Source organism: Melanerpes formicivorus, unplaced genomic scaffold (genome assembly GCF_026170545.1).
Source record: "Melanerpes formicivorus ecotype bairdi unplaced genomic scaffold, bMelFor1.0.p_v2 SCAF_11, whole genome shotgun sequence".
Classification (NCBI taxonomy): Eukaryota; Metazoa; Chordata; class Aves; order Piciformes; family Picidae; genus Melanerpes; species Melanerpes formicivorus.
Window position 1 is genome coordinate 20,977,920 of NW_027142363.1, and position 26,632 is coordinate 21,004,551.

The following is a 26,632-nucleotide window of genomic DNA, read 5'->3' on the forward strand; positions in this document are numbered from 1 at the left end:
CCCGCCCGCCCGCCCCGCCGCAGCCGCCGCCGCCGCCGCGCTCGGCCCAGTCGCGCTGAGAGAGGCCGCGCCGAGGCGAGCGCCGCCGCCCGCCACCCGCACGGTAAGCAGACCCGGGGCTGGGCCCTGCCGCCTGGCCCGGCCCGGGCCTTCCCCTGCCCGCACCAGGCCGCAGCACAGGCCCCGAGGAGGCCGCAGCTAGGCCGCGCTAGGGCTCAGGCAAAAGAGCGGGCCGCAGGGCCCGGGCCGACAGATTCCGCATGCCCGACGCGGCCCTGGGCCGCGGGGACGGCGGCGTGAGGGGAGCGGAAGCAGAGAGGGGTGGTTGCGGGCCCGGGGGGAGGTAAGCGTGGTCGGTGCCAGGCCCCGGGCCCGGCCGAGGGGGGTTCGGAGAGTGTCTGGAGGAGGAGACAAAATGGCGGCCGCGGGGGGGGGGGGAACCGAGGGCGCCGGCCGCCATCTTGAATTAATCGCTCGCCATTGCCCGTGCCTCCGCGCAGGCCGGGCCGGGCCGGAGGGGGGAGCCCCTGGCCCCGCTCATCGCAGCGCTGGGCCGCAGGCTCAGGAGAGGGAGAGCCCGTAGCTTCCCCACCCCCGCTTCTTCCCCCTCTTCCCCTCCTCTCCCTGTTCCCCGCCTCGGCGCCTGCGAGCCAGCGAGTCGCAAGGGACCTCGGCGTTTTCCGGCCCGTGGCGGCTTCCTGTGCGGCCGCGCCAGAGCTGCCAGCCGTGTTCCCTCCTGCTGCGGCGCTCGGCGCCAGCCCCGCGATCTCCTCGCCTCCCGCCCGGCAGAGAATTCGGGCAGCGCTGGGAGGTTCGCTCTTAGCCTCCTTGGCATAGCCACTCTGCAAGGAGCTGGATGCGGAGGTGCGGAGCCCCCCTAGCTCCCCTGGGGTCCTTCCCTTGGTGTTGGCTTCTCCCTCTTGGCTGTGTTGTCTCCTGCAGAGGCTTCCAGCTAAGGGGACGGTACTTTCAAAGGGGCGCTAGGGACTGGCTATTCCTCTAATTTAGGTTTTGTTAAGAATTAGCTTAGGTGTTCTCTGACGTGCGACATCTTAATGAAATCCGGAGAAAACCCGTTTATTTAACCAGTTTCTGCAAATACCCATCCCACTAAACCGCAGCAAAGAGGAAAAGATGTGAGATTTTTTTTACAAAGTCGCAATGAAAGCAGCAGTTCTGATTCTTCTGCCAAAACTGAGGGAGATGAATCAAGAAATAAACAGCTAAATGATTACACTGTCGCAGCTGAAACATCGTTTTTATTCTTCTATTTATTCACCTAGTAATAATGGGGGTTATTTCCAAGACAGGAACTAGATACTTTAGGAGTATAATTTTTAACCTTTCATGTATTTGTGATGGAGAGTGTTTGTGTGTACATCCCATTCTCCATAAGTGGGTCACATAGGGAGAGTTATGACACTGCAGCAGTCGTGTAGACCGAACCCATAGTCCTCAGTAGCCACAGCGAAGCTTCGGGTAGCTCGGGGCTCTGACCCAATTGGGACATGCAAGGCATGCTGCAATTCTTAATGTGATGTAGCAAGGCATGATGGCAACTTGGTTATGGTAGTATACGAAGGCATTTCAGTGTAGGTCGGGGCTTGGACGTGGAGTTTGTGCTGTTTATTCTTTGAGTTTTTTCTGGGAAGCATCAGAGTTTTGCTGCATGAGTGTTTTGGTTTATGCTCTTACCACAAATAAACAGATGTGCTGTTCTTTCTTCAGGAGTAGGCAGAGGACTGTCTTTTTTATTTCTTTTACATAAGGATGGCTTTTCTGAAGTTTCCTTTTTCATATTTTTACTTTTTTCCACCCCCATTTTCCTTTTTTGGTGAGACCAGAGAAACAGCATGTGGCATAATAAAGCTCTCTTAAGGATCTCTGTTGCCCTCTCTTTAAAACATGGTGGCTCATCTATTTTTTAGTTGTTTCATCTTGATTACCTTGCTAGGCCTATTGAGTCAAGGATTGGTAATGTTGCTTCTCTTGTCTGATTGTACTCAAGATCAGAAAAAAATATTTGGGGATCTTTATTGGTAATAGCTTAATACATATATTTTTTTTTTATTATTACATAGTTCTTTATCTGTTTTTCCACTGAAAATACTGATTTTCATAAAACCAAACCCAAGCAGCTAAAACTTAGTCTACAAGAACTAACTTTACAAATAGCATTGGGTGTTCTTCAGAGTTGGATTAATTCTAGAGCCATCTGAAGTTGGCACAGACTCAAACCAAGGCCATGTAGATGTTTAGTTCTTTTTTGAGGTATAAACCCAGTTTTAGGTGCCTAGGTCTTTTCTTTCATAGCAGTGGTAGAAGTTAACAAAGATTTCAGTCAACACCGTGTAGATTTGAGCATTGGGGAGGACTGAGGGTAGGGACATGGATGGAGGTTCCCAAACCAAAACTGAAAATTGATTCTGTCTGCTTCAGTGCCAGAACCTGCTCCCGAGGTAAGTGTCAGCAGGACTATTTTGGAAGAACTGAGAGAAGGTTCTGCCTTTCTTGAAATCTTGCTGAGAAATGAACTCCTGAAATTGGTTCTTGGCCTTGTGGTGCCACAGAGCTTAGGGTGCTTGCCAAGGAATTGGAAGGTGCTCAGTGTGATGCTTGCAAGAAGCAGCTCTGGTATTTCTTGTGTTGCAGAGTGGTGCCCTTATCACAAAGCTGCCAGTTGGTACAGAACCACTTGGCATACGTTCCTTTGGCTGGGTCTTGGGTTCCTGTGTTGTCCTACTGCTCAGGAGAAGAGCAAGCAGGAGAAAACACAGTGTTTTCTCATCTACTGGTTAGAATAGTCAAACCCTGAAAAGACTTTCAGGAAATTTTTAAGGATTCCCCACCCATGGACCAAATGCCTTGATGCCTTTTTGGACTGCAGATTTTGATTTAGGTACCTTTACCATTTTAGACAGTTCAGTAAAATCCTGTTTTAAATGCCTGCATCCTGTTCTGATCCTCTTTCCACAGCAAATTTCTGTGGAGGTGGGGTCTGTGCCCTAGGGGAGCACTTTTCAAGTCCTTAGGGTCTTGCATAGGGATAAGCATTTATGTACATGAATTTGTTGGCTGAATCTGGATGCAAAAACGTGGGAAACGTCATTAAGGAAGAAACTCCTTCAGTGAGAGGTTTGGATGTTTTTTCTTCTTCGGAATAGTTAACAGAACATAAACCTGTGGTCTTTTAAAAACTCAGTCTTGAAAAATCATATGCCCAGAAAGATTCTTCAGTTCGTGCAGAACCTGAGCCTTTGTTCTGCAGCATATTATGCCTCTGTAGGTGGAAAGCCCTTGTCAATACAGAAGAGGCCACATGGAGAATGCAGGCTCAGTCCACTGGACTGTCAGCGCTGATGGCAGTGACTTTATGAAACTGCACTCTCATGAGCACCACAGAGACTCACTGGTTTTAGCATCTGTTGCCTGGAATTTGGGCAACAGGGAGAGCAGCAGTGAAGTGATGGTGTCAGCAGGCATATTCTGAAAGCTGGGAAGTAATAGTGGCAGCCACTGAGCCGCGTGGGTGAAGAGGACAGACAAAAGGATGATGAAGGAGAGCCTTACTCAGAGAGACAGGAATTTGAGGACAGTATAGGAAAGGATAGGATAGAGAAAGTATATGCATGAATCATTAGATGTAAGAATTTGTGGTGGAGTGCTGGTCAGGTGGATGATGAAAGCAGGAAGTGGAGAAAACGAATGCCAGTTCTTCCAGTAGTTAGTGGTGAACTGAAACTTCAAGCTGGTCAAGTCCTAACCAATGAGAGCCTGGTATATATGATAATACAGTCCTCAAAAGCATAGGCAGAGCAGTGTCTTGGCTCTTCCCAGAGAGCTGGACAGCAAGTTCTGTCTTCTCATGTGTCTTGCCCAAGGAGAGGGAAGACTGACCCTTAACCCCCCACCTCCTGACATGCTGATAGAATCTTTGCATAGCTGGTTTTGTGTGACTGATGGGAGTGTACTGTAGGTACAATACAGAGAGACAAAATGAGCAGGTGAAGAGGTAATGAACATAGCATAAGTAGAGGCAAACAAGAAACTGGAGAAGAACCAACAGGAAGAAACACTGAAGCCAGCACAGAAAAGATGACATGATGAATAGGAAAGACGTTTGTAATAGACTGGCTAGATGTATTACTGATGGAAATAAACCACTTCGGGTAGGAATTACTCTTGTTAAATGACTGCATGAAACCTTGTTACTCAATTCTTGTTTCTGTGGCATGGCTGAAGTTGATTGTCATCAGTCAAGCTATGTATTGTGTCTGAAGCTGAGATGCTTTTCTGCCCTTGAGTCTGAAAAAGGCATGTGTGAAGCGCAGTTCCTGTTAATGGGTGCTTCTGACAGAAATGCTTGACAGTCAGAATAATTGTGAGGTCGTTTATGCCCAGCTGGACACCACAATTATTTGTTCGTGGAGCTGTCTTTAAAAACTGAGCATCACATGAATATATGACCCCTTGGAAAATTATTGGACTGCTGCTACTTATCCTCTAGTTCAATTTCTGGCTAGAGTTCTCCATCAACTTGTGAAAATACTTTTTCTAATATATAAATTAGGTGGTTATCTGTGAAGAGTTGAGAAAACTTGAGCTAGAAAAATGGTCAAATCTAGGCTACAGGTTATGGTTGTAGGTTTGTGCTCTGGAGAACTTCTCATACAGACATTTCCTCCATGAAGACTTAATTGGCACAATTTGTAAAATTTATGATTCTTATGGAAATTTTGAGAAGAATCTTAATGTTTTCTCTAGTCTTTTGAGAAAGTACCACAGGAATGGGAAGACTTCTGCCTGTCAGTGTGAAAAATATTTGGAGGAAGGAGAGTCACATCTTCCACCCCTACAGAAACACGCAGCAGAAACGTGTAGCAACATTCTGTTGCATCTTGCTGGTTCTGCTTAGGAAACTGGGTGGACTAAGTGCAAGGGAGTTGTACAAGTCTGTATTGGATCACGTTTTGCACAATGAGGATTGCCTGATCCTAATTAGAAAGCATGTTTTCATGTGCAAGCAGTAAAATTTCAGATTTTAATAAGTGTTTTAATTTCTTGGTCTCATTTGGTTCTTTTGTTAAGAAGGTGTTGACATTTTGTTCAAAGAGATTTGAATATGGCAGTTGGTAATTTCTGAGAAATGGTGATATTTTTTAATACAAAAGCAAGTATGTACTTTTAAGATTATTTACACATCTGGGGTTTGAAAATGTATGAAGATATGTTTTGAAAGCACTTTACATTGATGATTACAATTCCTGAAGTGACATAAGAGTAACTTCCTTCTGACAGGCCTAGTATGAAAGCTGTCCATTTCAGATTGTTATCTGTCTGCCTTTAATTTACCTTATTGAGCTTCAGTGACATCCTTACCTAGGATCACTGCATTTCTTAATTTATCATCTCCTGAGTTCCTTGAGTAACCTTGTGCAGCCATGTTTTGAGTTTCTATGAGGTCCAGTTAATTCTCTTATTGCCTGGGAAAGCAATTAAATGGGATAATGGCAAAGGACAGATAAGACAAAATATTGTCAAATTAAGCTGCAGGGTAACAGGTGAAATAGGTGACCTGTATCCCCCACTATCCAAAAAAGACTTGAGTGTGAATGTGCCTAGGCTTTATCTTAGTATTTTTTTTCTTTGTAGGATTATGGGGAACTCATGTTTTCATATCCCTTTGTCAGGTGCTTCGTATTTGTGGAGCTGTGAGCTTTTTGAGAAATGTACCTGGAGTGTTGGAGCTCACGCTCCTCATATTCAGGCCCTGGGTGTTTTTGTATTCTGGAGTAATATTTCTGGAATTCCAAACAGAGGCACCCCTAGTGAACTCTGGTCCATCTAGAAGTTGAGGTGTTACCTTTTAACTTACTGCAAGTTCTGCTTTTCAGTGCACAGGCAGAGGCCACCTTCATAGCATAATGCAAGTTAACCTTTCTTCTTTACCTTCTACAGACGCTGTGACTGATGAGAGTTAAAGGCCATGGACGAAGATGGGCTTGAATTGCAGCCACATGAGCCAAATGCATTTTTTGATCCAACAGGTCTGTCAGGAGATAATCTGTAATGGAAGTGTTGACATTAGATGCAATTCAATGTTGTTAATTTTATCTTTGCTTAAAAGTGCTGTGCTGCATCAGTGCTTTTGTATAGAGTAGTGGCTTTTGACTTTTGGTTGTTTGTGTTACTCAGAGCAATGTGAATGAGCTACTGTTCTGTCAAGTAATAGTTGTTTGAGTATTGGGGGGGAGTCTGAAAATTCATGGACTTTTCCAGGGGAGAAAATGTTCATCTTAATTACTTTATCATCTACTGAGGATTTGCTTTATCAGCTCCCCATATATATATGCCTATCTTAACTGCTCATAGGCTACCATGCCTCTCTTACTAAATTGCAGCATAGTGTAAAAGTTGAAGTGTAAAATAAAAACAAAAGGTAATTTCAACTATTAGCCATCTAACCTGAGTTAGTTTTCCAATTTAACTGCTGTTATAATTATGTTTTTCAGGAGCTGATGCAGCACATATGGATGGAGATCAGATTGTTGTGGAAGTACAGGAAACAGTATTTGTTTCAGATGTAGTCGACTCAGATATAACTGTGCATAATTTTGTTCCTGATGATCCAGATTCTGTAGTAATCCAAGATGTCATTGAGGATGTTGTTATCGAGGATGTTCAGTGCCCAGATATCATGGAGGAGCCAGACGTATCTGAAACTGTCATTATTCCTGAACAAGTGCTGGACACAGACGTAGCTGAAGAGGTTTCTTTGGCTCATTGCACTGTCCCAGATGATGTTTTAGCTTCTGACATAACAGCAGAAGCAATGTCTATACCAGAACATGTACTGACGAGTGAGTCAATGCATGTACCTGAAGTTGGACATGTAGAACATGTAGTTCATGATAATGTTGAAGAAGCAGATATTGTCACTGATACTCTGGGAACAGATGTTGTTTCTGAGGAAGTCTTGGTGGCAGACTGTGCATCAGAAGCGGTGATCGATGCCAATGGAATCCCTGTGGAACATCAAGATGAGAAGGGGAACTGTGAAGACTACCTGATGATTTCACGTAAGTGTCTGGGTAAAGCCATCAAAACTCTCAATGGTATGGGCCTGGGTGGTGCTTGAAATGTGAGAGAGGGCTTACAACAGTACCAAACCCAGATTTCCTGCATTGTTTAATGAAATGCAGATCTCACAAATGTACCCAGATGTGGGAGTGGTTTTTAGGAACATGTACCAGCTTAAAATTCTGGTGAATCTTAGTGGAGATAAATACTGGCAAATGCATGGCTGGCTATAAGTTATTTCTGTAGCATTTTATAGCATCTGAACAAACCAGTAAGAATTCCAGTAAACCAAATGCCAAATACTTAGTCAAAATGGAAAGAAAATAAATGGAGCATTGTTTGAAAACACATGTATGTGCAGGTTACTAAGATTACTGCCAAGACAGTAAGAAAACAAACAAGAAAAAAGTATTTAATTGAAAAGTAAAAAACTCTGGTTTTTTGCCAGTCCAAATGACAATTGTTATCCATCTTGGGTTTTTGTTAAGCCCCCACCCCTTTCACCCTGTTTGTGGTTAGATAACAGGCGACAATGTGGTTTTCTTTGCTTTTAGGATATTTTTGTTTGATTAAACAAAGCATGGAGGTATGCTGCTAGTAAAAAGAGTAGCTATTGTTGGTTGTAGCTGAGGAGCAGCCATGAATATCTTAATCTTCCTTAGGAACAGTGGCACAATCCATTTGAATTGTATTTTAAAAGACTAAGTAGAGGGTGGAGAAAAAAAAGCATAGATCAACCCTTTTTCTACTCAGGATATCCATTTGCATGAGCTAGAGGTTACTCTTAAGTATGTTACTTACAATGATTACTCAGTGCAGCACCTAGAAACATCAGTGTCACAGCTGAGCAGGGTGTCACACATAGAAAGACAAAAGGTTTGTTAGGCTGCTGTGTTTAATTGCCATTTTAGGGCCTGCACTTCAGTTTCACCTAGCATCAAATGACTCAATTGATGAGGGATACTTCATGCTCTGCTTTAGTTACCTTTTTCCTTTTCTTGTCTTTTTTTTTTTCCTTCCTTTTTTTCTTTAACATTGGCTACTTCTTTTTTTGAATGTGTAGTAACGTGTTTTAATTCTATATTCTGTGCTTGTGGATTTTAATGTTACTTCTCCTTAACTAGGATCACTGCATTTCTCAATTTATCATCTCTTGGGTTCCTTGAGTAACCTTTTGCAGCCATGTTTTGAGTTTATATGAGGTACAGTTAATTCTCTATTATCTGGGAAAGCAATGCAATGGGATACTGGCAAAGTATGGATAACACAAAATGTTGTCAAATTAAGCTGCAGGATCAGGGATGCTGCTCTGTGAAATAGCATTTACCTGAACTAGGAAATGCACTCTCTGCAGTACATTACAGATACAACCTCCTGACTCTGGACCCAAGTTTGATCAGATGAAAGCAGCTCAAATGTTTCTCTGCCTCCAGCATAGTTATGGAGCAAAGTGGATGACCCATCCACAGACAATTGTGACCTACTGTAGGTGATCTTGCTCTGGCAGGAGCATTGGACTAGATGATCTTTCAGGCTCCTTCCCAGCCTCTAACATTCTGTGATTCTGTGAGGCATGACTGTGTAAAGACTTCAGTACTGGTCCTTACCTGTTTCTTCTTCCTGACTGTAGCTCTTTAAGATGCTGTTGCTCCTATTTACTGTTCCCCTGCAGATTGTCATCCTGCAGCATGAGCAGCAAAGTGAGATCTCTGGGGCTGCTGTCATAGGAGCACTTTGCAAACTGTCAGTGTAGGTCGATGGTTGGACTCGATGATCTTAAGGGTCTTTTCCCACCAAAGCAATTCTGTGATTCTGTAAATTCAAGTCCCATTCAACCATTACCAGCAGCTGAATGAGGACAGAATGTCTTGATAGATGCCATATTGCACAATCCCTAATATAATCACCCAGCTAGGAAGCCTTCTTGTATCAGTCATCTCCAGACGGTAACTGGAAGAAAACACAGGAATTTAATTGCTCAGATGTGCTAGGATAGTCTTCATTTATAGTCATGTATTTCTGCAGTTTCATACTTTAATATTAAACACCTCTTGATAGTCTTGCAATGTGCTTTGTTTAGTTTCATAACTTGAGATAAGCCAGCATTTAAAACAATCGCTCTGCTACGAAACACGCATCTCTTCTACTTGTGTTTAAAATGTTAAGTATGTTCTACAGTTCATTTTAAAGGGAAGTTCCCTATTACCACCTACTGTGTTTAAAGCCTGCATAACAAGTTCTTCTGGTTGTGAAAGCAGAGCCTAGTGCTTTTCCATCAAGTAAAAACTAACTTGCCAAGCAGTCTTTTCATTGGATGGAAACAATTTGAATTAATTTCCCTGTTTTGTTTGTGTGTTTCGTTAGCAGTGTATAGGTTTATTGGTCTGTTGACTGTCTCAGTTCCTCAGTTGAATTTAATAGCTTTTAAAAGATAATAACATCAGGCTAGTTTGGGGTTTTGGAGCTTTTTTGTCATCCTACTCTGAATTCATGCTTGATTTTGGCAACTCCCCTGAAATGCTGGGGCAGATGCATAGATTCACAAGTTTATAAAATGTTTCAGTTGGGAGGGTCCTTAAAGATCATCTAGTTTCAACTCCCCTGCCACAGGCAGGGACACCTTCCACTAGACCATGTTGCTCAAGGCCTCATCCAGCTTAGCCTTGAACACTTCCAGTGAGGGGGCATCCACAACCTCCCTGGGCAACCTGTTCCAGTGCCTCACCACCCTCACTGGAAAGAATTTCCTCATCTAACTGGCCGTGAGCACGTTCGGGGAGGGGGCATTCATGACTATTTAAAACAGTACAGTGCCCGTGGGTGTCGTTCTGTGACTTTACTTCAGTAAACTCAGTATTTTCATATTTATTTTCCCATTTGGATTTACTTTAGCTTCTCCAGTGATACAGCTTTGCTTTTTAAATTTCCAAGGTAATGTTTCCTGGCACAGCTTCTGTTATCACTTACATTTTGATGTACTCACCTTTTCTCTTGAATACTTTGGGTTTGCCCTCAAGCTTAATTTTGTTTGGTGCATGGTAGATTTGGGATACTTATGGCAGGGCAGAATCAGGTATTTATTCAACAAAGAGTGCAAACTGCTTCTAGTTAGTAGCTTGGTAATGATTCAGGGTGGTGAGGGACTTTTTAGGGTATCAGGGAGTGATAGGACTAGGGGGAATGGAACAAAAAAAGAAATGGGTAGATTCAGGCTGGATGTTAGAAAGAAATTCTTCCCCATGAGGGTGGTGAGACACTGGAACAGGTTGCCCAGGGACGTGCTAGAAGCCTCATCCCTGGAGGTTTTTAAGGCCAGGTTGGATGTGACTGAGCAACCTGATCTAATGTGAGGTGTCCCTGGCCATGGCAGGGGGGTTGGAAGTAGGTGATCCTTGAGGTCCCTTCCAACCCTAACAATTCTACGATAAATGAGTTTTCCTTTCACGTATGCCATAACAAGCCTAGCCTGTTCAGGAGTCTAGTCAGGAAAGAATTATTTGTATTCTGGCTCACACCGGTACTGATTATTTGGTAGCAAATGTAAAGGCCTAGAAAACCTTTTCTCTGTGAGTGAAACAGTTGTGGTGAGATGAGCATTAAAACAGTAACAGAACCCCCCTGCATTTATTAACCAAGGAATGCAGTGACTTACGCTTGGCCTTAAAATGGAAATTAAGATTTTTACATGTCTGATTTTACTCTGTTTGGTGAAGTGTGACACATTCTCTGGCATGAACTTGTTTCCATAAGACAAAAAGGTGTACTGATATATTTAATTGCAGTAGAAGTTTTAAGGCACACTGGTGGTTTGACAAGGGGAGTCTGGAGAGGGGAGGGTAGCTTCACAAAGTTTGTGCTGCAGTTTTAGGAAGTTAAATGATGTTTACAAACACAGAGACTATGTTACCTCCAGTCACATCCTTACTTTGATCTGAGTTAGATGTGTCTTTTGTTTATTGCATCTAAATGAACACTTTTCATTACAGGAGTCAGAACCCAGGGTACTGAGAGACAGCATAATGATTGCATCCCCTCATAGATTTAGATGAAACTAAGTTTTTCTCATCCTTTTTGGATGTTTAAGTTGATAACAATGGATTTGATCACCAAAGCCATAAAGTTTATGCTGTCACTAAGACCACACAGTAAACTTCTAGTCAAGAAAACAAAATGCTTGTTGTTTACTTTTTTAGTATAAATAAGTACCTCCCTCGTTTTCCCCTATAAGTTCTTAGAGGTGTTGGAAATCACATTTTTCTTTCTCTGAGGTAAAACTTGCTGCCGTGCTTCTCCCTGACCCCTGGAATGAGACCAACAGCTGCAGCCAAGGCTATTCAGGAGGTCACTGTGAGAGATGACAGAGCTGAGAATTCCCTTGAGCTGAGTGATGCCTCTGTCTCAGAGCTTAGTCCTGATTTATGTGCTGGGAAGAGTAGGACAAGAAGAACAAGTGTTAGATAAAATGCTTAGAGCTTGGGAAGTTCTCCTCTGCTAGATTGCTGCCCTGAGGGGAGTTTCAGACTCAGAGCATATACTGTTGCTCATATGTAATGGCAATGGCATTAAAATAAGAATAGAAGAGATTTCTATTTTCTTACAAGTTAGGAAACTTGCTGTGCCATTGAAGAAATAATTGGATGTAAAAATAACTTCTTTGGTGGGCTATGAATTTTCTGCTCTCACGTACAAGTAAAATGTTTCTGTCACAGATAACTGAACCAAGTCTGTCTGGGGAATAGAGCATGCTTTTAATCCATTTTAGAGAAAACAGAATAATGGCCTTTTTCATCACAAATGGTTACATGTGGTTGTTTGTTTAGTAAGCAGGCAATTATCCCCTGATACACATTTTTATTTTTGGAACTAGGAGAATCATTTTGGGAACATAAAGGCTGACAAAATAGATTATTCTCTTCTAATTGCTCTATAGACAGATTTTAAGATCTCCTAGACTGGTGTAGAGACAGACTTCTTAGAATGTTTGTAAGCGTTGTTTTGGTATGTTATTTCATAGATTCATAGAATGATTTAGGTTGGAAGGGACCTTAAAGATCATCTAGTTCCAACCTCCCTGCCATGGGCAGGGACACCTTTCACTAATCAGGTCACTTAAGGCCTCATCCAGCCTGGCCTTGAACACCTCCAGGGCCGGGGGTATTCATGACCTCCGTGGGCAGCCTGTTCCAGTGTCTCACCACTCTCACTGGAAAGAATTTCTTTCTCATCTACAGTCTAAAACTGCCCTCCTCAAGCTTCAATCCATTCCCTCTTGTCGTATCACTACCAGCCCTTGTAAAAAGTCCCTTCCCAGCTTTCTTGTAGGCCCCTTTCAGGTACTGGAAGGCTGCTCTAAAACTTCTTTTCTCTAGGCTCAACAACCCCATCTCTCTCAGTCTGTTCCCACCAGGGAGGTTCTCTAACATTCTGGTAACTTTGTGGCCCTACTCTGGACCCATTCTTGTAGCTTTCATGTGCCTCTTATGCTGGTGGCACCAGAACTGGACACAGTACTTCAGGTGGGGTCTCATGAGAGCAGAGGGGCAGAATTTAGCAGTGGAACATTTGTTAGTGCTTTACAGTCTTTTTGTTTTCCTCAGTGATCCCATATGAAGGAGAAATGGTAGGAAAGAATGAATGTAAAAGCTCACAGAAACCTTTAGAAAAAAATGACAGTTACAAATATTTGCATTTTGGAAATAGGAGTAAAAGATTGCAAGGCTACAAAGTCTGTACCTGGGGATCCATTGAATATTGGATATAAAACCGCGCACCCTAACTTCTTGGGGAAAGTGTATGTGTCACAATTAAAGTACAGCTGTAGCTTTCAAGTTAACACAGTATACAGGATCCTGGGCTAGCGTTTATGCTCCTGTATGGGGAAACTGGCCTCAGCTGGGTTTTAAATACTGCTTTTATTATCAGTGCACAGGAGCTTGTTTCTGTCCCCAGAATGCCAATGGACATTTTAATGGCAGGGTAAAGATAGAGGAGATAATTATTGGATGGACATTATAGTTCATAGTATTTTTTTTTATTAGATGTAATATTCTCTAGGAGACAAATGCTGTCCTTATGATAGAACACATATTATTAAACAGTCTGCTGTTAATGTTGCCTGCAGCTTTTATTTCTTTGCTTTACTCCTTATTTCTTTCATCCGTTGGTGGTTGTTTTTTCATTATTTCCTTGCAGTGTAAATGTTAACTAGGCAGGATTTAAATATACCACATCTTTCATATTGTGTGACACCTTTCTCATCTGCTTGCGCTTATAGTAAAAATTCAAACATTATTTTTACATGGGAACTACTACTTTATGATTCTATTACAGTGTCAGAATAGTGACTGAACTTCTACCTAGCATGTGACTTGTGATTAATTTCATAGAACCACAGAATGGTCTGGGTTGGAAGGGACCTCCAAAGGTCATCTAGTCCAACCTCCTCTGCAGTCAGCAGGGGCCTGCTCAACTGGATCAGGTTGCTTGGGGCCCTGTCAAGCTTCATCCTGAATATCTCCAAGGATGGAGCCTCAGATATCTCCCTAGACAACCTGTTCCATTGTTCCACTACCCTCACCGTAAGGAAGTAGTCTCTCACATCCACTCTAAATATGCTCTCCTCTAGTTTGAAGCCCTTGACCCTTGTCGTATCACTCCAGGCCTTTGTAAACAGTCTCTCTACATCCTTCTTGGAGGCCCCTTTCAGGTACTGGAAGGTTGTTCTGTGGTCTTCCCATAGCCTCCTCTTCTCCAGGCTGAACAACCCCATCTCCCTCAGCCTGTCCTCACAGCAGAGGTCTTCCAACCCCCTGATCATTTTCATGCTCAGCATCTCTACTTGAAAGGGAGTGGTCTCTAACAAGCTTAACTAACAACTAACTCTTTTAAGTACTTTTAGAGGTGTGGTTTGGGAGCTGTGCATGTTGTAATTTCCAAGAGGAACAATGTAGGAGATGTCACACATGGCCTTGATGGGCTGTGAATTCAAATGAAAAATTCAAACATCATCAGAGTTCCAACTTGAAACATTGATCAGCCAAGTGTTTATGAATATCATTTTCTCTGATTGTGAGACTGAAATATGTTGAGAATGCAGAAACATAGGGAAAGTGTTAAATAGAAATCAAATTTCATTAATGCAGCCAGACCATGAATCAGTACAGATAAATGCTTATGTACCATAGGACAAACTACCATGGAGATAGTACTTTGTGTGATAATCATTTTCTTTCACCTTGTTTGTCTCCTCTTCTAACTTTTATCTTGTTCTCTACCTTTTTCTTTCCATCCTACCCTTCTTCTGTTTGCTACTATACTGCAATTGCTTTTACTTTTCAAGCTCTTCAGGGACTTTAGATTTTCCAGTATTACCACCTGTCAAGAGTGATTTCTTTTTTATCCCTTTTGGATGAGAAAAGTTAGCCTCATATTCCTACACATCAATTTCCTTGTAGTTTAATTGTGCTGTTTAAAAATATTTAAAGCAGTTGTGACATTTTAAAAACACTGTTGAATACAGAGGCAAATCAGGGATAAACAAACACTAAATTGTTCAATGATTTACCTTTTTTTAATCATGTTGTTAAAAAGATGACTTTGAACCTTGGATATTTCAAAGAGTAAATGGAGCATGATTTTAAGATCCCCAATTCTTCTGTTGTGAATGTTATCAGTAGATACTTCTATACATGAATGGAAGTAAAAAACTCTGTTTTGGTTAATAGAAACCAGCCTGTTTCAGAGCTTGTAGCTCTGTTTTCTCTCTGATTACTTCTGTCATAAGTCTCCTTCCTTGACTACGTTCCAGCGTCAGTGAACTTGGTAGCAGACTTCCCTTTTGGCTTCAGTGGTGTAAAATCAGTCTAGGCTAACTGGAATGCTTTCCAAGTACACGTGTGTGACACTGGAAAGAGTCAACTTAAAGGAGAGCAACTGCATAAATCTAGTGTAGGACATGAGTTCCAGTGACTTTTGGTGTTTTAATGCATACACCAATGAATTTATGAAAGTCTGCTCAGTAACTGAAAATCCTTGCTGTGGAGCTACGTTGTTAACATGACTCACAAGAACATCCTGAAATTTTTCACTTTGGAGTTTCAGCTACAAGATGTTAGGTTGGCCTGTGATTTTTATTGTTTTGTAAGCATCTTGCTGCTTGAAACATTCTTTATGGCGGCCACTGAGTATTTAATGGTTTGGGTTTTTTCTCTGCTGCTGTTCTGGTGAGGAGATAGACTTAACTGATTTTAATGCTTCATCGTTTAACGTTACTTTGTTTTTTTTGGTGTGTGAATAATGATTCCTGATTGAGAAACTGCACTTCAGCACAGTTGCGTTTGATGCATGAGACAGAACTCGTGCTGGTTTATCTAATTGAAAAGCTAATTTATTGGCTTCTTGGCAGGAAAATAATAGCAATAACATTTTGAGCTCTTTTTTATTAATTTTTAAAGACCTTAAAGTAAATGGAAGAGTTGCAGTTACTGAGCTGTTGCAGTTACTAAGCTGTGGTTTACTTACGAGGGCAGTTTAATGGATGCCAGTAAAATAACTCTACTTGATTATTTTGCACGTGCTAGGCATGGTGGTTAAAAATTCTTACAGCATTTATGAGACAGTTCTTATATTTCCATTAGTAGAGTTTTTATGTTGTCTTGTCATGAATTGAAGCTATGCATGGCTCTGAGGGAGCTGTGGCAGCCTCCAAGAGTGATTTTATGAAAAAAACAAAAGCCAGCCACAAATTACAAAAGTATGTTGTCATACTAAGATTTCTTAAATGATCTCAACATTCAAGAAACTTCTGGGGCTTCCAAATTTGGAACACTCACTGCTGGTCTTGAGATGCTGGATTTCATTTTTGTGAATGCATATTTAGTTGTTTTCTTTTCTTGCAAAGTCATGCTTGGTAAGGTAAGATGGTGTGGTGTGTGTGCATGTGCCTGTGTAGAGTACATCTTAAAAATCAGAATTGTGTTCTTTATAAAGCTGGCTGTTAGCCATCTTTATGTGGGAGGCCTAGGCAAGTTATGGTAATTCAGACTGAAGTGTGGTGTTGGTGAGAGCAAAACCTGAGACGATAGGAGACTCTGTAGGGCTACAGGCTTAAAATCCAGTCCAAATCCCCTTCAGTGAGGGCACCATGAATCCAATCCATGAAGCTCGAACCCTCAAGTGTTGAGTGGATGAGAAGAGCAGATGGTTTCCTTCCTCATTTAGGTTTCTTCTCTAGTCTGCTGAAGAAGCATCATTTACACCACTTTGCAAGGAGCCAGGTCTGACTGGCAGCAGCAGTACTGCTTGTGTTAGAGACAGAGTTGAACAACAGATAATGCTGCTTAAAAAAATTAATAGCCTTATTAATTGTGAAGGAGAAAGCAGTTAAAACTGAGACTAAGTGAAACTGTGCCATAGAGTAAGTACTAATGTGCAGTTTCTTCCTGTCATCATCTTGGTGCAGATGACTGTTTCCCTATTAGCATGGCCTGGTGTGGTGCTCATGCTTCTAGTCATAGCACTGCAGCACTCTTGCACTTCCCCCTCAAACAGGAGACTCGATTTGAGTTTATTTTTTCTGGTTTATTGTTGTTGTTTGCAAGGATATGAGAAAAAAAAAATTATGGATAGGATCTTTATCACAGCATTTTAATTTTAAACTGCTTCCAAATTTGAGTAATAAACTAATGCAGTCTTTCATATATGTCTGTCTGTATATGACTGGATAATTGTAATAACTTGTTTTTGTAGTGGATGATGCTGGTAAGATAGAACATGAAGGTTCTGCTGAAATGACCATGGAAGCAGAGTCAGAAAGTGGCTCTTGTAAAGTGGATGGCATTTGTCCAGAAGTCATCAAGGTCTATATATTCAAAGCAGATCCTGGAGAAGATGATTTAGGTAAAATATGCTCATTTTAGAATACTCCAACACGACATTTGAAATTTTGCATAATTAGAGGCTGTAGCTTCTCTCAAAGTCATCTGTAAAGAGCTGTAGGTCTAATGTTAACGAGTGACAGACTTTCAATTTGTTGCAGTTTAGCACAGAATTTGGAGCCAAATGCATTAAAAACCCCTTGCTCTCTTCTTCCTAATCAGGGGGCACAGTAGACATTGTGGAGAGCGAGCCAGAGAATGACCACTCAGTTGGATTGCTTGATCAAAACAGCAGTATTCGTATTCCAAGGGAGAAAATGGTTTACATGACTGTAAATGATTCTCAGCACGAAGACGAAGACTTAAGTAAGTAGGTGGCTTTCGTTTGGGAGCAGGGATCTTCACTTTCAGTAGTGCAGTGTTTCTATTAATACTCTTTTTCCTTGCTTTTTTTGTTTTTTTTCTCTTAGATGTTGCAGAAATAGCTGATGAGGTTTATATGGAAGTGATTGTAGGAGAAGAGGATGCAGCAGTAGCCCATGAACAGCAAATTGATGACAACGAAATTAAAACTTTCATGCCTATAGCTTGGGCAGCAGCTTACGGTAGGTAATACTCAAAAGAATTCTTACTGATGACACTGCCTGTAGCAAGATGTTGCAGATTGTGTTTTTCAGGTTGTGCTTTTCTGTTTGTTTTTAAAGTTGTTAATGTATGAATTGTTTCTTGCCATAATGTGCCCTAAAAAGAGAAGAGAGAAATTGTAAGGCAGGCTCCTTCTTACTGCTATTTTAACTGACATTTTCCTTCACATTTTCATGATGTAGAAAGGGAAGTACAGGAGCTTTCAGCTGAAAAATTACATCTCAAGTACATCTGTCCTTCACAGTTTTAGGACACAGTAAGAGCTGGCTTGGGAATAGAATTGAATATTTTTATTTGGGGGTAGGGGGAAGGGAAGCAGATGGGAACATACAAGATTCAGTTAACAGTAAAAAGCGACACTAACCTCTAGCTTGATTTAAGTGGTTTCTGGAAGGAACATATGATTATGTGATTTCACTAACAGAAGTAATCAATTGATTAACAAAAAAGAAGCCAGATGGAGACATCTTAAAATTCCAGCAGAACCTTGAGAATATTTCCAGCATGCAGAACCATTTTTCACAATGGTTGGTATCTGAGCACCAACTGGTACTCAGATTGATTTCCAAAACTTATATAAGCTGGTAGATAAAAATCTCATCTTAGAATTGTTTCCATAGTGCCCTTTCTCATTCTAAGTGAAGCAGAAGAATTAGTGGAGGACAAAAAACCTAGGTTATATATCTGCCTGATGGGAATTGTGATGGTGCCAGAAGATAAATGGCAGGGAAGTGCTGAGAATGCGATGGAGGCTGGAATCAACGGATGTAAGTCAAGGGAGGGCAAGATTTTGGGGAGTGATGTGTGCTAAAAAGTGTTTAGGAGATGGACAGCAGGGCACCCAAAGCCTTACCAGTTTCAGAGGAAAGGACAGAAGTCAGGTTGAGTGGGAATTAAAAATGAAATTAAGTGAACTTGACTCAACAGATGCAGGCCAAATATTCAGTGATTTTTGGAGAAGGAGGAGAAAACTGAACAGAATGTATTAAAACCAGAGACATGGAATTGAAAGAGAGTTTCAGAATGCGGGAAACAGTGGAGTGAATCCATTGTCAGTAAACAGCCTCTGCATGCAATGTAAGAAGCTGTCAGGTAGGGATGATATAATGAAGCATGAAGGCACAAAAATGGCAGATGTTTGTTATCTGCACTTCTTGGAAGTCTTCTCCACTTGAGGAGTGTTTAAGAACTGATAACAGTGTCTTGAAATGTTAAACTTGTTTAGTTGCTTTATTGGAGCAAAGCCCAGTCCCACTGTGCTTTATATTCTAGAAATTTTTCACAATATTACTCTTGTATTAGAAAATGTTTGGAGCCTATTCAGTGTTACACTCCAGAAAGGACTCTTCATGCAAACTACTTTCTACATGTAAGATGTCAGCTGGGTTTTAACTTTCAGTGTTTGTCACTTGCCACGTTTGCTGTGCAACACTTGAGCAGGTATATGGATCAGAGTCTTCAGGCCAGGCATATGCCTGTTCCTGGTTCTGAATTCTCAGCATTCCACAAAGGGAACAGCTATTGAATTTCTTGCACTTTCTTCCACTTCAATATTTGTGTCTTATTTCTGTGCTTTACTTGCACTAGGAACTGTTACCTTAAAATGCTTAACCATAAAATCTGTCATTAAAATTTATTTATGCCCATAAATCACCAATCTTAAGCTGATCGCCAATCAATACTTTCCCGAATACAGAGATGTATTTATTTGTACCTTTCATCTTTGTTTTACATCCAGCGATACCATTTGTGTATTAAACTTAATGCCCTGTGAGGCAAAACCTGTTTCCTCCTTCATATTACACAGTACTGAGCATGCTCTTTGTTTGCAGTAGGAAGAATCTGTGTCAAAACATCAGATGTGTAAATAGTGAGTAGTGTACTTTGTGTGCAAGTTCTGGACTGTTCAGAATGATTCTATCATCACAGTTCTGAAACTTGGTGTGTGAGAAGCTTCAGTCAAGGGAATTCAGGTGTCCACAGCGAATGGGAGTTCACACATGAATGTATTTCTGGGCATGCTGTTGTCAACTGATGTTAAACATGCGCATAATTAGCAATTGGAAAAATACAAACCTCACTGCATCTAAAAGGAGAACTCTTTGAGAAATGGAAATGAATTAATTCCTGTGAATTGTGTGCTGTAAAAGGAGGTTAACAAAGCTTCCAGGTTCATAATAATTCCTGAGTTCCATACAGAGAAGTTTTGCAGCTCATCCTGTACATTATTACGGTTTGATTAATTGTCCACCTAATAGTTTATAATTTCTTTTATTGTCATGGTAGAGTTTGTTGCTGAAACAGTCTGTAGTGTGATGACAGTAGGTAATTTCTTACCATCTTTTTAGGTAACAATAACGATGGCATTGAAAGTCGGAACGGCACTGCAAGTGCTCTTTTGCACATAGATGAGTCAGCTGGACTTGGGAGACTGGCTAAGCAAAAACCAAAGAAAAAAAGGAGACCCGAGTCTAGGCAGTATCAAACAGGTGAGTATCTGGTGGCTGGCTGCGCTCATTCCTCCAGGCACTTACCCAGAAACAGATGTGCTTTGCTGCTAGCATGGGCAGTGTCTTGTACAAAAGCAGTGATGATCTGGGGGATGATTTGGTGACAATACTTCTACATCATACATGAAAATTCAGAAATGCCTTTTATTTTAATAAATGTAAATAGACATTGTAGTAAATACATAAAAATGCCTATTTTCTTTTAAAGTTTGGACTGTGGGGGGGTGTTGTAGGGAAACTGTCTCTGACACAGGAAAGAAATTAGTCATGTAGCAAAAAGTTGGAAACTTACATACTTAACCTTCCACACCAATTGTAATGTTGAAGGTATTTTTGTAAAAGGTGGTGTTAGATAAACAGTGTTCTGTAGTAGTGCTTTTTAAAAATCCTTTTCTATGGTCTTTATAGAAAATGTGTAGAAAGTTCTATCTAATTATATTAGCACAAGTAACTGGAAGATCTGAACATGACCTACATTACATTTGCTACTAGAACTTCTGTACCCTTTTCTGTTTCAATTGTGAAATAAATTGCCTTGATGTTCAGGCCAATATTCTTACTTGCATCTGTAAGAACTGATGAGCTGTTCTGGCATTATTTTGTTTCTGCTGTTAACTGTGTTAAGATCTGGAAGATTTATTTGGTCTGATAAAGTTGGAAAAGTGCACAACTGTTTTTCTTCAGTCTTGCCTTAAATGACAGTAAAAGTTTCTCTCCAAGTTATGACTGAACTGTAGGAATTCTGTTTTGTCTAGCACTGAATTGGTAAATCAGGCAAATTTTAATCTTAAAAAGTTGACTTCTATTTCCAGCTGCCTAGTCAGTTCTTTTTCTAAAGCAGTTTTGGAAAAGAGAGCTTTTTAGCATGCCTAGACAAAGTCAGGGTAAACAAATGGGGCTGCTGGAGGAGTGCAAACAAGTTTAAAAGCCTTGAGGTGTTTGTATGTGAAATGAGTTCTCATTGATTCCTGCTTGGTACCTCTTCATATTGTGACTGTGACAGATGGCACAAGAAGGAGGTGTTAGTTTGGGGACATGTGAATTGTAGTCAGTGGTAGGTGGTTAAACTTCCAGATGAAGATCATGTGCTGTGCTTTCTGTGTAATGCAGAGTTTAACATGTGGGTGGCTGTTCTCTGCTCTAGTGTCAGTTTCTGTGTGTATTTAATCTATGAACTCTGTCAGAGATCTCCAAAGTAGGAACTATTTGAGGTGAAGAACAGCTGGATGATTCTTTGGTTCTCTCTGTCAAAAAGCAGTATTCCCTTTCTCCTGGTAATAAAAACAAATGGAAGTAGCTATTCATAGAATGCTTTGGGTTGGAAGGGACCGCCAAAGGTCATCTAGTCCAACCCCTCTGCAGTCAGCAGGGACAGCTCCACTAGATCAGGTTGCCCAGAGGCTTGTTGAGCCAGACCTGTAATAGCTCGAGGGATGGGGCCTCAGCTACTTCCCTGGGCAATCTGTTCCAGCACCCTCATGGTAAAGAACTTGTTCCTAACATCCAATCTAAATCTATTCTAATTTCAAACCCCCCCCCCCCCCATCCTATCACTGCAGGCCTTTGTTAACAGTCCATCTGCAGCCTTCTTTTAGGCCCCTTTCAGGTACTGGAAGGCTGCTATGACATCTCCCCAGCGCCTTCTTTTCTCCAGGCTAAACAACCCCAGCTCCCTCAGCCTGTCCTTGTAGCAGAGGTGTTCCAGCCCCCTGATCATTTTCATGGTCCTCCTATGGAGCTGCTCTATAAAGTCCATGTCCTTCCTGTATTGAGGGCTCTAGAAGAGGACCCAGGTGAGATCTTAGCAGAACAGATCAAAGTGGCAGAATCACCTCTTTCAATCTGGTGGTCACACTTCTTTTGATGCAGCCTAGGATGCCATTGGCCTTCCGGGCTTCAAGTTCCCTCAATTCCTTCTACCAAAGTCAGTAACAAGCTTTTTTCTTAGCTAGTAAAGTACGCATTTCTGATCCTTAACAGCTCAGTTTACTTTTAAGGTTGAAATCCAACATTCATTGAAGTGTAATATTGTTGTGTAATAATGTGTAATACTCTCAAGCTGCACCAGGGGAGGTTTAGGCTGGATCTTAGGAAGAAGTTCTTCACAGAAGGAGTGATTGGCCATTGGAATGTGCTGCCCAGGGAGGTGGTGGAGTCACCATCACTGGAAGTGTTTAAAAAGAGACCGGATGAGGCACTTAGTGCAGTGGTTTAGTTGATTAGATGGTGTTGGGTGATAGGTTGGACTCGATGACCTTGAAGGTTATGTACAACCTGGTTAATTCTGTATTCTGATGAAGGGTATTTTGTGTTGGTTTTTTTCAGCAATAATCATTGGCCCTGATGGTCATCCGTTGACAGTCTACCCCTGCATGATTTGTGGAAAGAAATTTAAGTCTAGAGGCTTCTTGAAAAGGCACATGAAAAACCACCCGGAGCACCTTCTTACCAAGAAGAAATACAGATGCACAGACTGTGATTACACTACGAATAAAAAAATCAGTTTACACAACCACTTGGAGAGTCATAAGCTGACCAACAAAACAGAAAAGCTTATTGAGTGCGACGAGTGCGGGAAAACCTTCTCTCACGCAGGGACTTTATTTACTCACAAGATGGTGCACAGGGACAAAGGAGTGAACAAAATGCACAAGTGCAAATTCTGCGATTACGAGACGGCGGAACAAGGATTGCTGAGTCATCACCTCTTAGCCGTCCACAGCAAGAACTTTCCTCACATTTGTGTGGAGTGCGGCAAAGGCTTCCGCCACCCGTCAGAGCTGAAGAAGCACATGCGGATCCACACCGGCGAGAAGCCCTACCAGTGCCAGTACTGCGAGTACCGATCCGCCGACTCTTCCAACTTGAAAACCCACGTAAAGACTAAACACAGTAAGGAGACCCCTTTAAAGTGTGACATTTGTTTCCAGACTTTTTCAGATACCAAAGAGTTACAGCAGCATACGCTCATGCATCAAGAAAGCAAAACGCATCAGTGTTTGCATTGTGACCACAAGAGCTCGAACTCGAGCGACCTGAAACGACACATCATTTCGGTCCACACAAAAGACTATCCTCACAAGTGTGACATGTGTGACAAAGGCTTTCACCGGCCCTCCGAACTGAAAAAACACGTGGCGGCTCACAAGGGCAAAAAATTGCACCAGTGCAGACATTGTGACTTTAAGATCGCCGATCCCTTCATTCTGAGCCGCCACATACTCTCGGTTCACACAAAGGATCTTCCCTTCAGGTGCAAGAGGTGTAGAAAGGGCTTTAGGCAGCAGAACGAGCTGAAAAAACACATGAAAACACACAGTGGCAGGAAAGTTTATCAATGTGAGTACTGTGAGTATAGCACTACAGACGCCTCGGGCTTCAAACGGCACGTCATTTCCATTCACACAAAAGACTACCCTCACCGGTGTGAGTACTGCAAGAAAGGGTTCCGAAGGCCTTCAGAGAAGAACCAGCACATTATGCGGCATCACAAAGATGTTGGGCTGCCTTAAAGTCTCTTTCACAAACAAGGCTTAACAGGCTGGAATTTAGAAAGGAATTTTGCCTTTCAGGCAGTTAGCTTATTTTAAAGCCAATCACCCAGGATCACACATACATACAAACAACAACAAAAAAAAAAGGCAAAACAACAACCAACAAAACCAACAAAACAAACCACCCAACAAACATACTGTGCATTTGATTTGTTGCTGTATAAAAAAATAGGAATATCTGCTTCTAGTTGACTTTTATACCTTTTGTTCCATAGCGTGTTCTGAATTCTATTCAGTTTGTTTAATAAATGAAGAAAGGAAAAAAAAAATATATTAAAAAAACAAAAAAGATGGCAACAATAAAAGTTGCATTTAATAAAAGTAAACCCTGTCTCTTACTGAATTTTTCACCCCTTAATAGTTTATTTAAAGTAATATTTATCTCAGCTGACCTTGTTGATAACTCACCGTGTCCACGTTAATGCAGTTTTGTCGTGAATTTAAAACAAGCAAAAAAAAACCCAACCACCCTATTCAATTTCTCGTGGTAAAAGTATCGGAGGTGTGTGTAAAGAAAGGGGAGTTGTGATGTTAAAGAAGTCGCTGGGGCCCACCTGGTTGTCTCGTTTTGACTCTTACAGACTTTGTGGCAGGCTAACTATTTTCCACGCAAGGAGTTGCTCATCTTTATTGCAGAGAATTCTGCTTTGTTAATTCAGGTTTTATAGAGAACAACAACAGCAAGACCACAAAAAGCTGGTTTGGGGCATTTGTTAACTTTCTTTGCCTGGTTTCAATGTATGCTCAAAATACCACATTTATTGTTCTGTGCTGCTTTGTCTTTGAAAAGGTTGTGTGTGTTACAAAGGAATTGGGATTGGGTTTTTGTTTGGGGGCTTTTGTTTTGTTTTGTTTTTTTCCCGATTTACTAGTGTCTTAATGTTGGAAACATGAAATGCTCTTGTTCCATTTGCAGAGTTACTAGATGACAGCTGTCTGTACGTGCTGGTGAACGTACCTCAGGCTTATTAATGCTCTCGTGTGTGTGTGTGTCTGTGTTAGAGTTTCTTTAACAAACAGTTTGTGGTTCAAGTCACAACTTTTATGTGAGTTGGCTTCAGAATAAAATTTTAAAGACCAAGAGGTGCCTCGATTTTGGAAGCGAGATAAATTCTCCAGTGAGAGCTTCAGAGGGGGGTTGGAGTGGAGCAGAAATGTTGATGAGAAGTGTTTCAATGTAGAACAGTTTAGGAAAGTTAACGATGGTAACAGAACTCTTTCTAAATTGACTGGGGTTTTTTTTCCCCTGAGCCATTAGCAGTTGTGTTAAGCTGCTGTTTATTAATTAGTACACAGTATCCAGAATTAACCCAGTTGTTTTAATCTGTTTTGTAAACAGCTGGGAGAAGGTGACAATTATTCCATGCAATTTTCCCACCTGAAGACTATTATAAGATGGAGCTGTATCATTTGCTAATTGCAGTGGAAACTTTCCCTGTGTACCTTAGCAACAGCTCTGGAGTGAAAAACCCAAATAATTTCTTTACATGCCCTATTTCAGGGCCTGGCCCTGCTCCTCTCGCTCAAATTCCCACTGAAGCTACTTGGCTGGCAATAGATTGCAGAACGTGGACCCAGCTGCCTGCCAGATTAGGATAGATTCATAGCCAACAATTCACTAATGGAAAAGAGTTCAGAGCCTGGCTTAGTGTTGGCTCTCATTCCTAAGCAGGTACATTTGCTATTTAAACCCAACAGGAATTTTATTACCCCACAGCTGAAATCGGGACTAAAGGGACAAAGGTTTCCTTCCAGATGTGCATCTGCTAAGCCTTTTGTAATTCTGTTCTGTTACTGACCCCAGCTCCTACTGCTCCACCCTTGGGTAAACTGAAACGCTCCTGCGTAGTTTGCAGCTCAGGACAGTGGATTGCCATGTCAGCACCACCACCTGCAATGGTTTCTTTTGATGCCTGCTTGGCAGCGCCCCCAGCCTCTTCCAGCGCGCTCTTGTGTAACTGTGAACCTTCGGTGTGTAACCCCTAGGTGTGCTGCACTGTGCCTTGGCTGAAATCCCCGCCGGAGTCAGTGGATTTCCTACATGGCTGTAGCTGTCTTTGTCTGTTGCCTACCACTTGCCAAATGGGATGCAGTATAAAACCCAGTAGAGATTTCACTGTCTGTGTCGTGCAGCGTACCCTCTTGTGACACTGGGGTTGTTTGTTGGGTTTGGTCCCCCCTCCCCCCCGCCATGCCCTTTCTTCTATTCAAGCATTTTCTAACTAAGCAACCTGGAGAAAGTGTACAAATGTGCATCGATTCCCATCACATTGCTGAGGATTTTAGCCATTTTGAACTTGATTTTTTTAAATAAGCTGAAAGACAAAGAACACAATTTTACATGTTTTTCTTTCTCTTAAGTAGCCTGGAATCATACACACTTCTTTTGGTTGGTTTCCCCTCCTCCCCCCCCCCCCTTTTTTTATTTTTTAAAGCACAACGTTGACTTTTTGTTGTTGTTGTTGTTGGTTTTGGATTTTTTTTTTTCTTTTATAATTAAGGGTTTGGTCAAGTGGATTTTGTAAAATGTATTTGTCTGTATAAAGAGAAAAAAAGGAATTATAGTTCTTGTTAATGTACTGACATTAGTTACAGGTTAGTTTTAATTCTGAAATGATTTGCTTAGCAAATGCTATGAAATGGATGTTTCAGTTTAATGTTTAAAAACAAAACAAAACAAAAAAAGAGGTACAGATTTTTACAAGGACATAATATAAATTATTTGTTCTGTAGAAAATGCCCTGTTAAATATTGTATACGTCCTTCCCTCTGTACACTTTGTAAAAAAGACAAAAGGAAAAAAAAACCAACCCACCAAGTACATAGGATCATATAGGGCTGTGTGACATTATTGTAATGGTGTACTTGAGAATAACGTGGAAAAAAAAATAAAATTCAAAATATTTTCCTGTTAATCGAACGTTCAGTCTCTTTGATGCCCACCGCTGAGAGCAGAGACTCCTAGAGA

General features: G+C 41.4%; 1 protein-coding gene across 3 annotated transcripts; it reads left to right on the plus strand.

The window, feature by feature from the left end:
- Positions 1-26,579, plus strand: ZFX (zinc finger protein X-linked). Of its 3 annotated transcripts, none has more exons than XM_068144809.1 (8): positions 1-103; positions 5,959-6,047; positions 6,513-7,079; positions 16,828-16,977; positions 17,178-17,321; positions 17,426-17,560; positions 19,949-20,089; positions 22,436-26,579. In XM_068144809.1, the coding sequence occupies exons 2-8, from the start codon at positions 5,987-5,989 to the stop codon at positions 23,620-23,622; spliced, it is 2,385 nt and encodes a 794-aa protein (XP_068000910.1). In that variant the 5' UTR covers positions 1-103; positions 5,959-5,986; the 3' UTR covers positions 23,623-26,579. The 3 variants fall into 3 exon arrangements, with proteins under 3 accessions (XP_068000910.1, XP_068000912.1, XP_068000911.1); XM_068144810.1 differs by lacking the exon at positions 1-103 and adding an exon at positions 2,338-2,459; XM_068144811.1 differs by lacking the exon at positions 16,828-16,977.
- The last annotated feature ends 53 nt before the right edge of the window (positions 26,580-26,632 follow it).

Excerpts from the sequence above, each read along its gene's own strand:
- ZFX (XM_068144809.1), top strand. The coding sequence starts at position 5,987 with ATGGACGAAGATGGGCTTGAATTGCAGCCACATGAGCCAAATGCATTT. Across the intron at positions 17,561-19,948 it reads AGCTTGGGCAGCAGCTTACG|GTAACAATAACGATGGCATT; the intron begins GTAGGTAATACT and ends CCATCTTTTTAG. Across the intron at positions 20,090-22,435 it reads GTCTAGGCAGTATCAAACAG|CAATAATCATTGGCCCTGAT; the intron begins GTGAGTATCTGG and ends GGTTTTTTTCAG.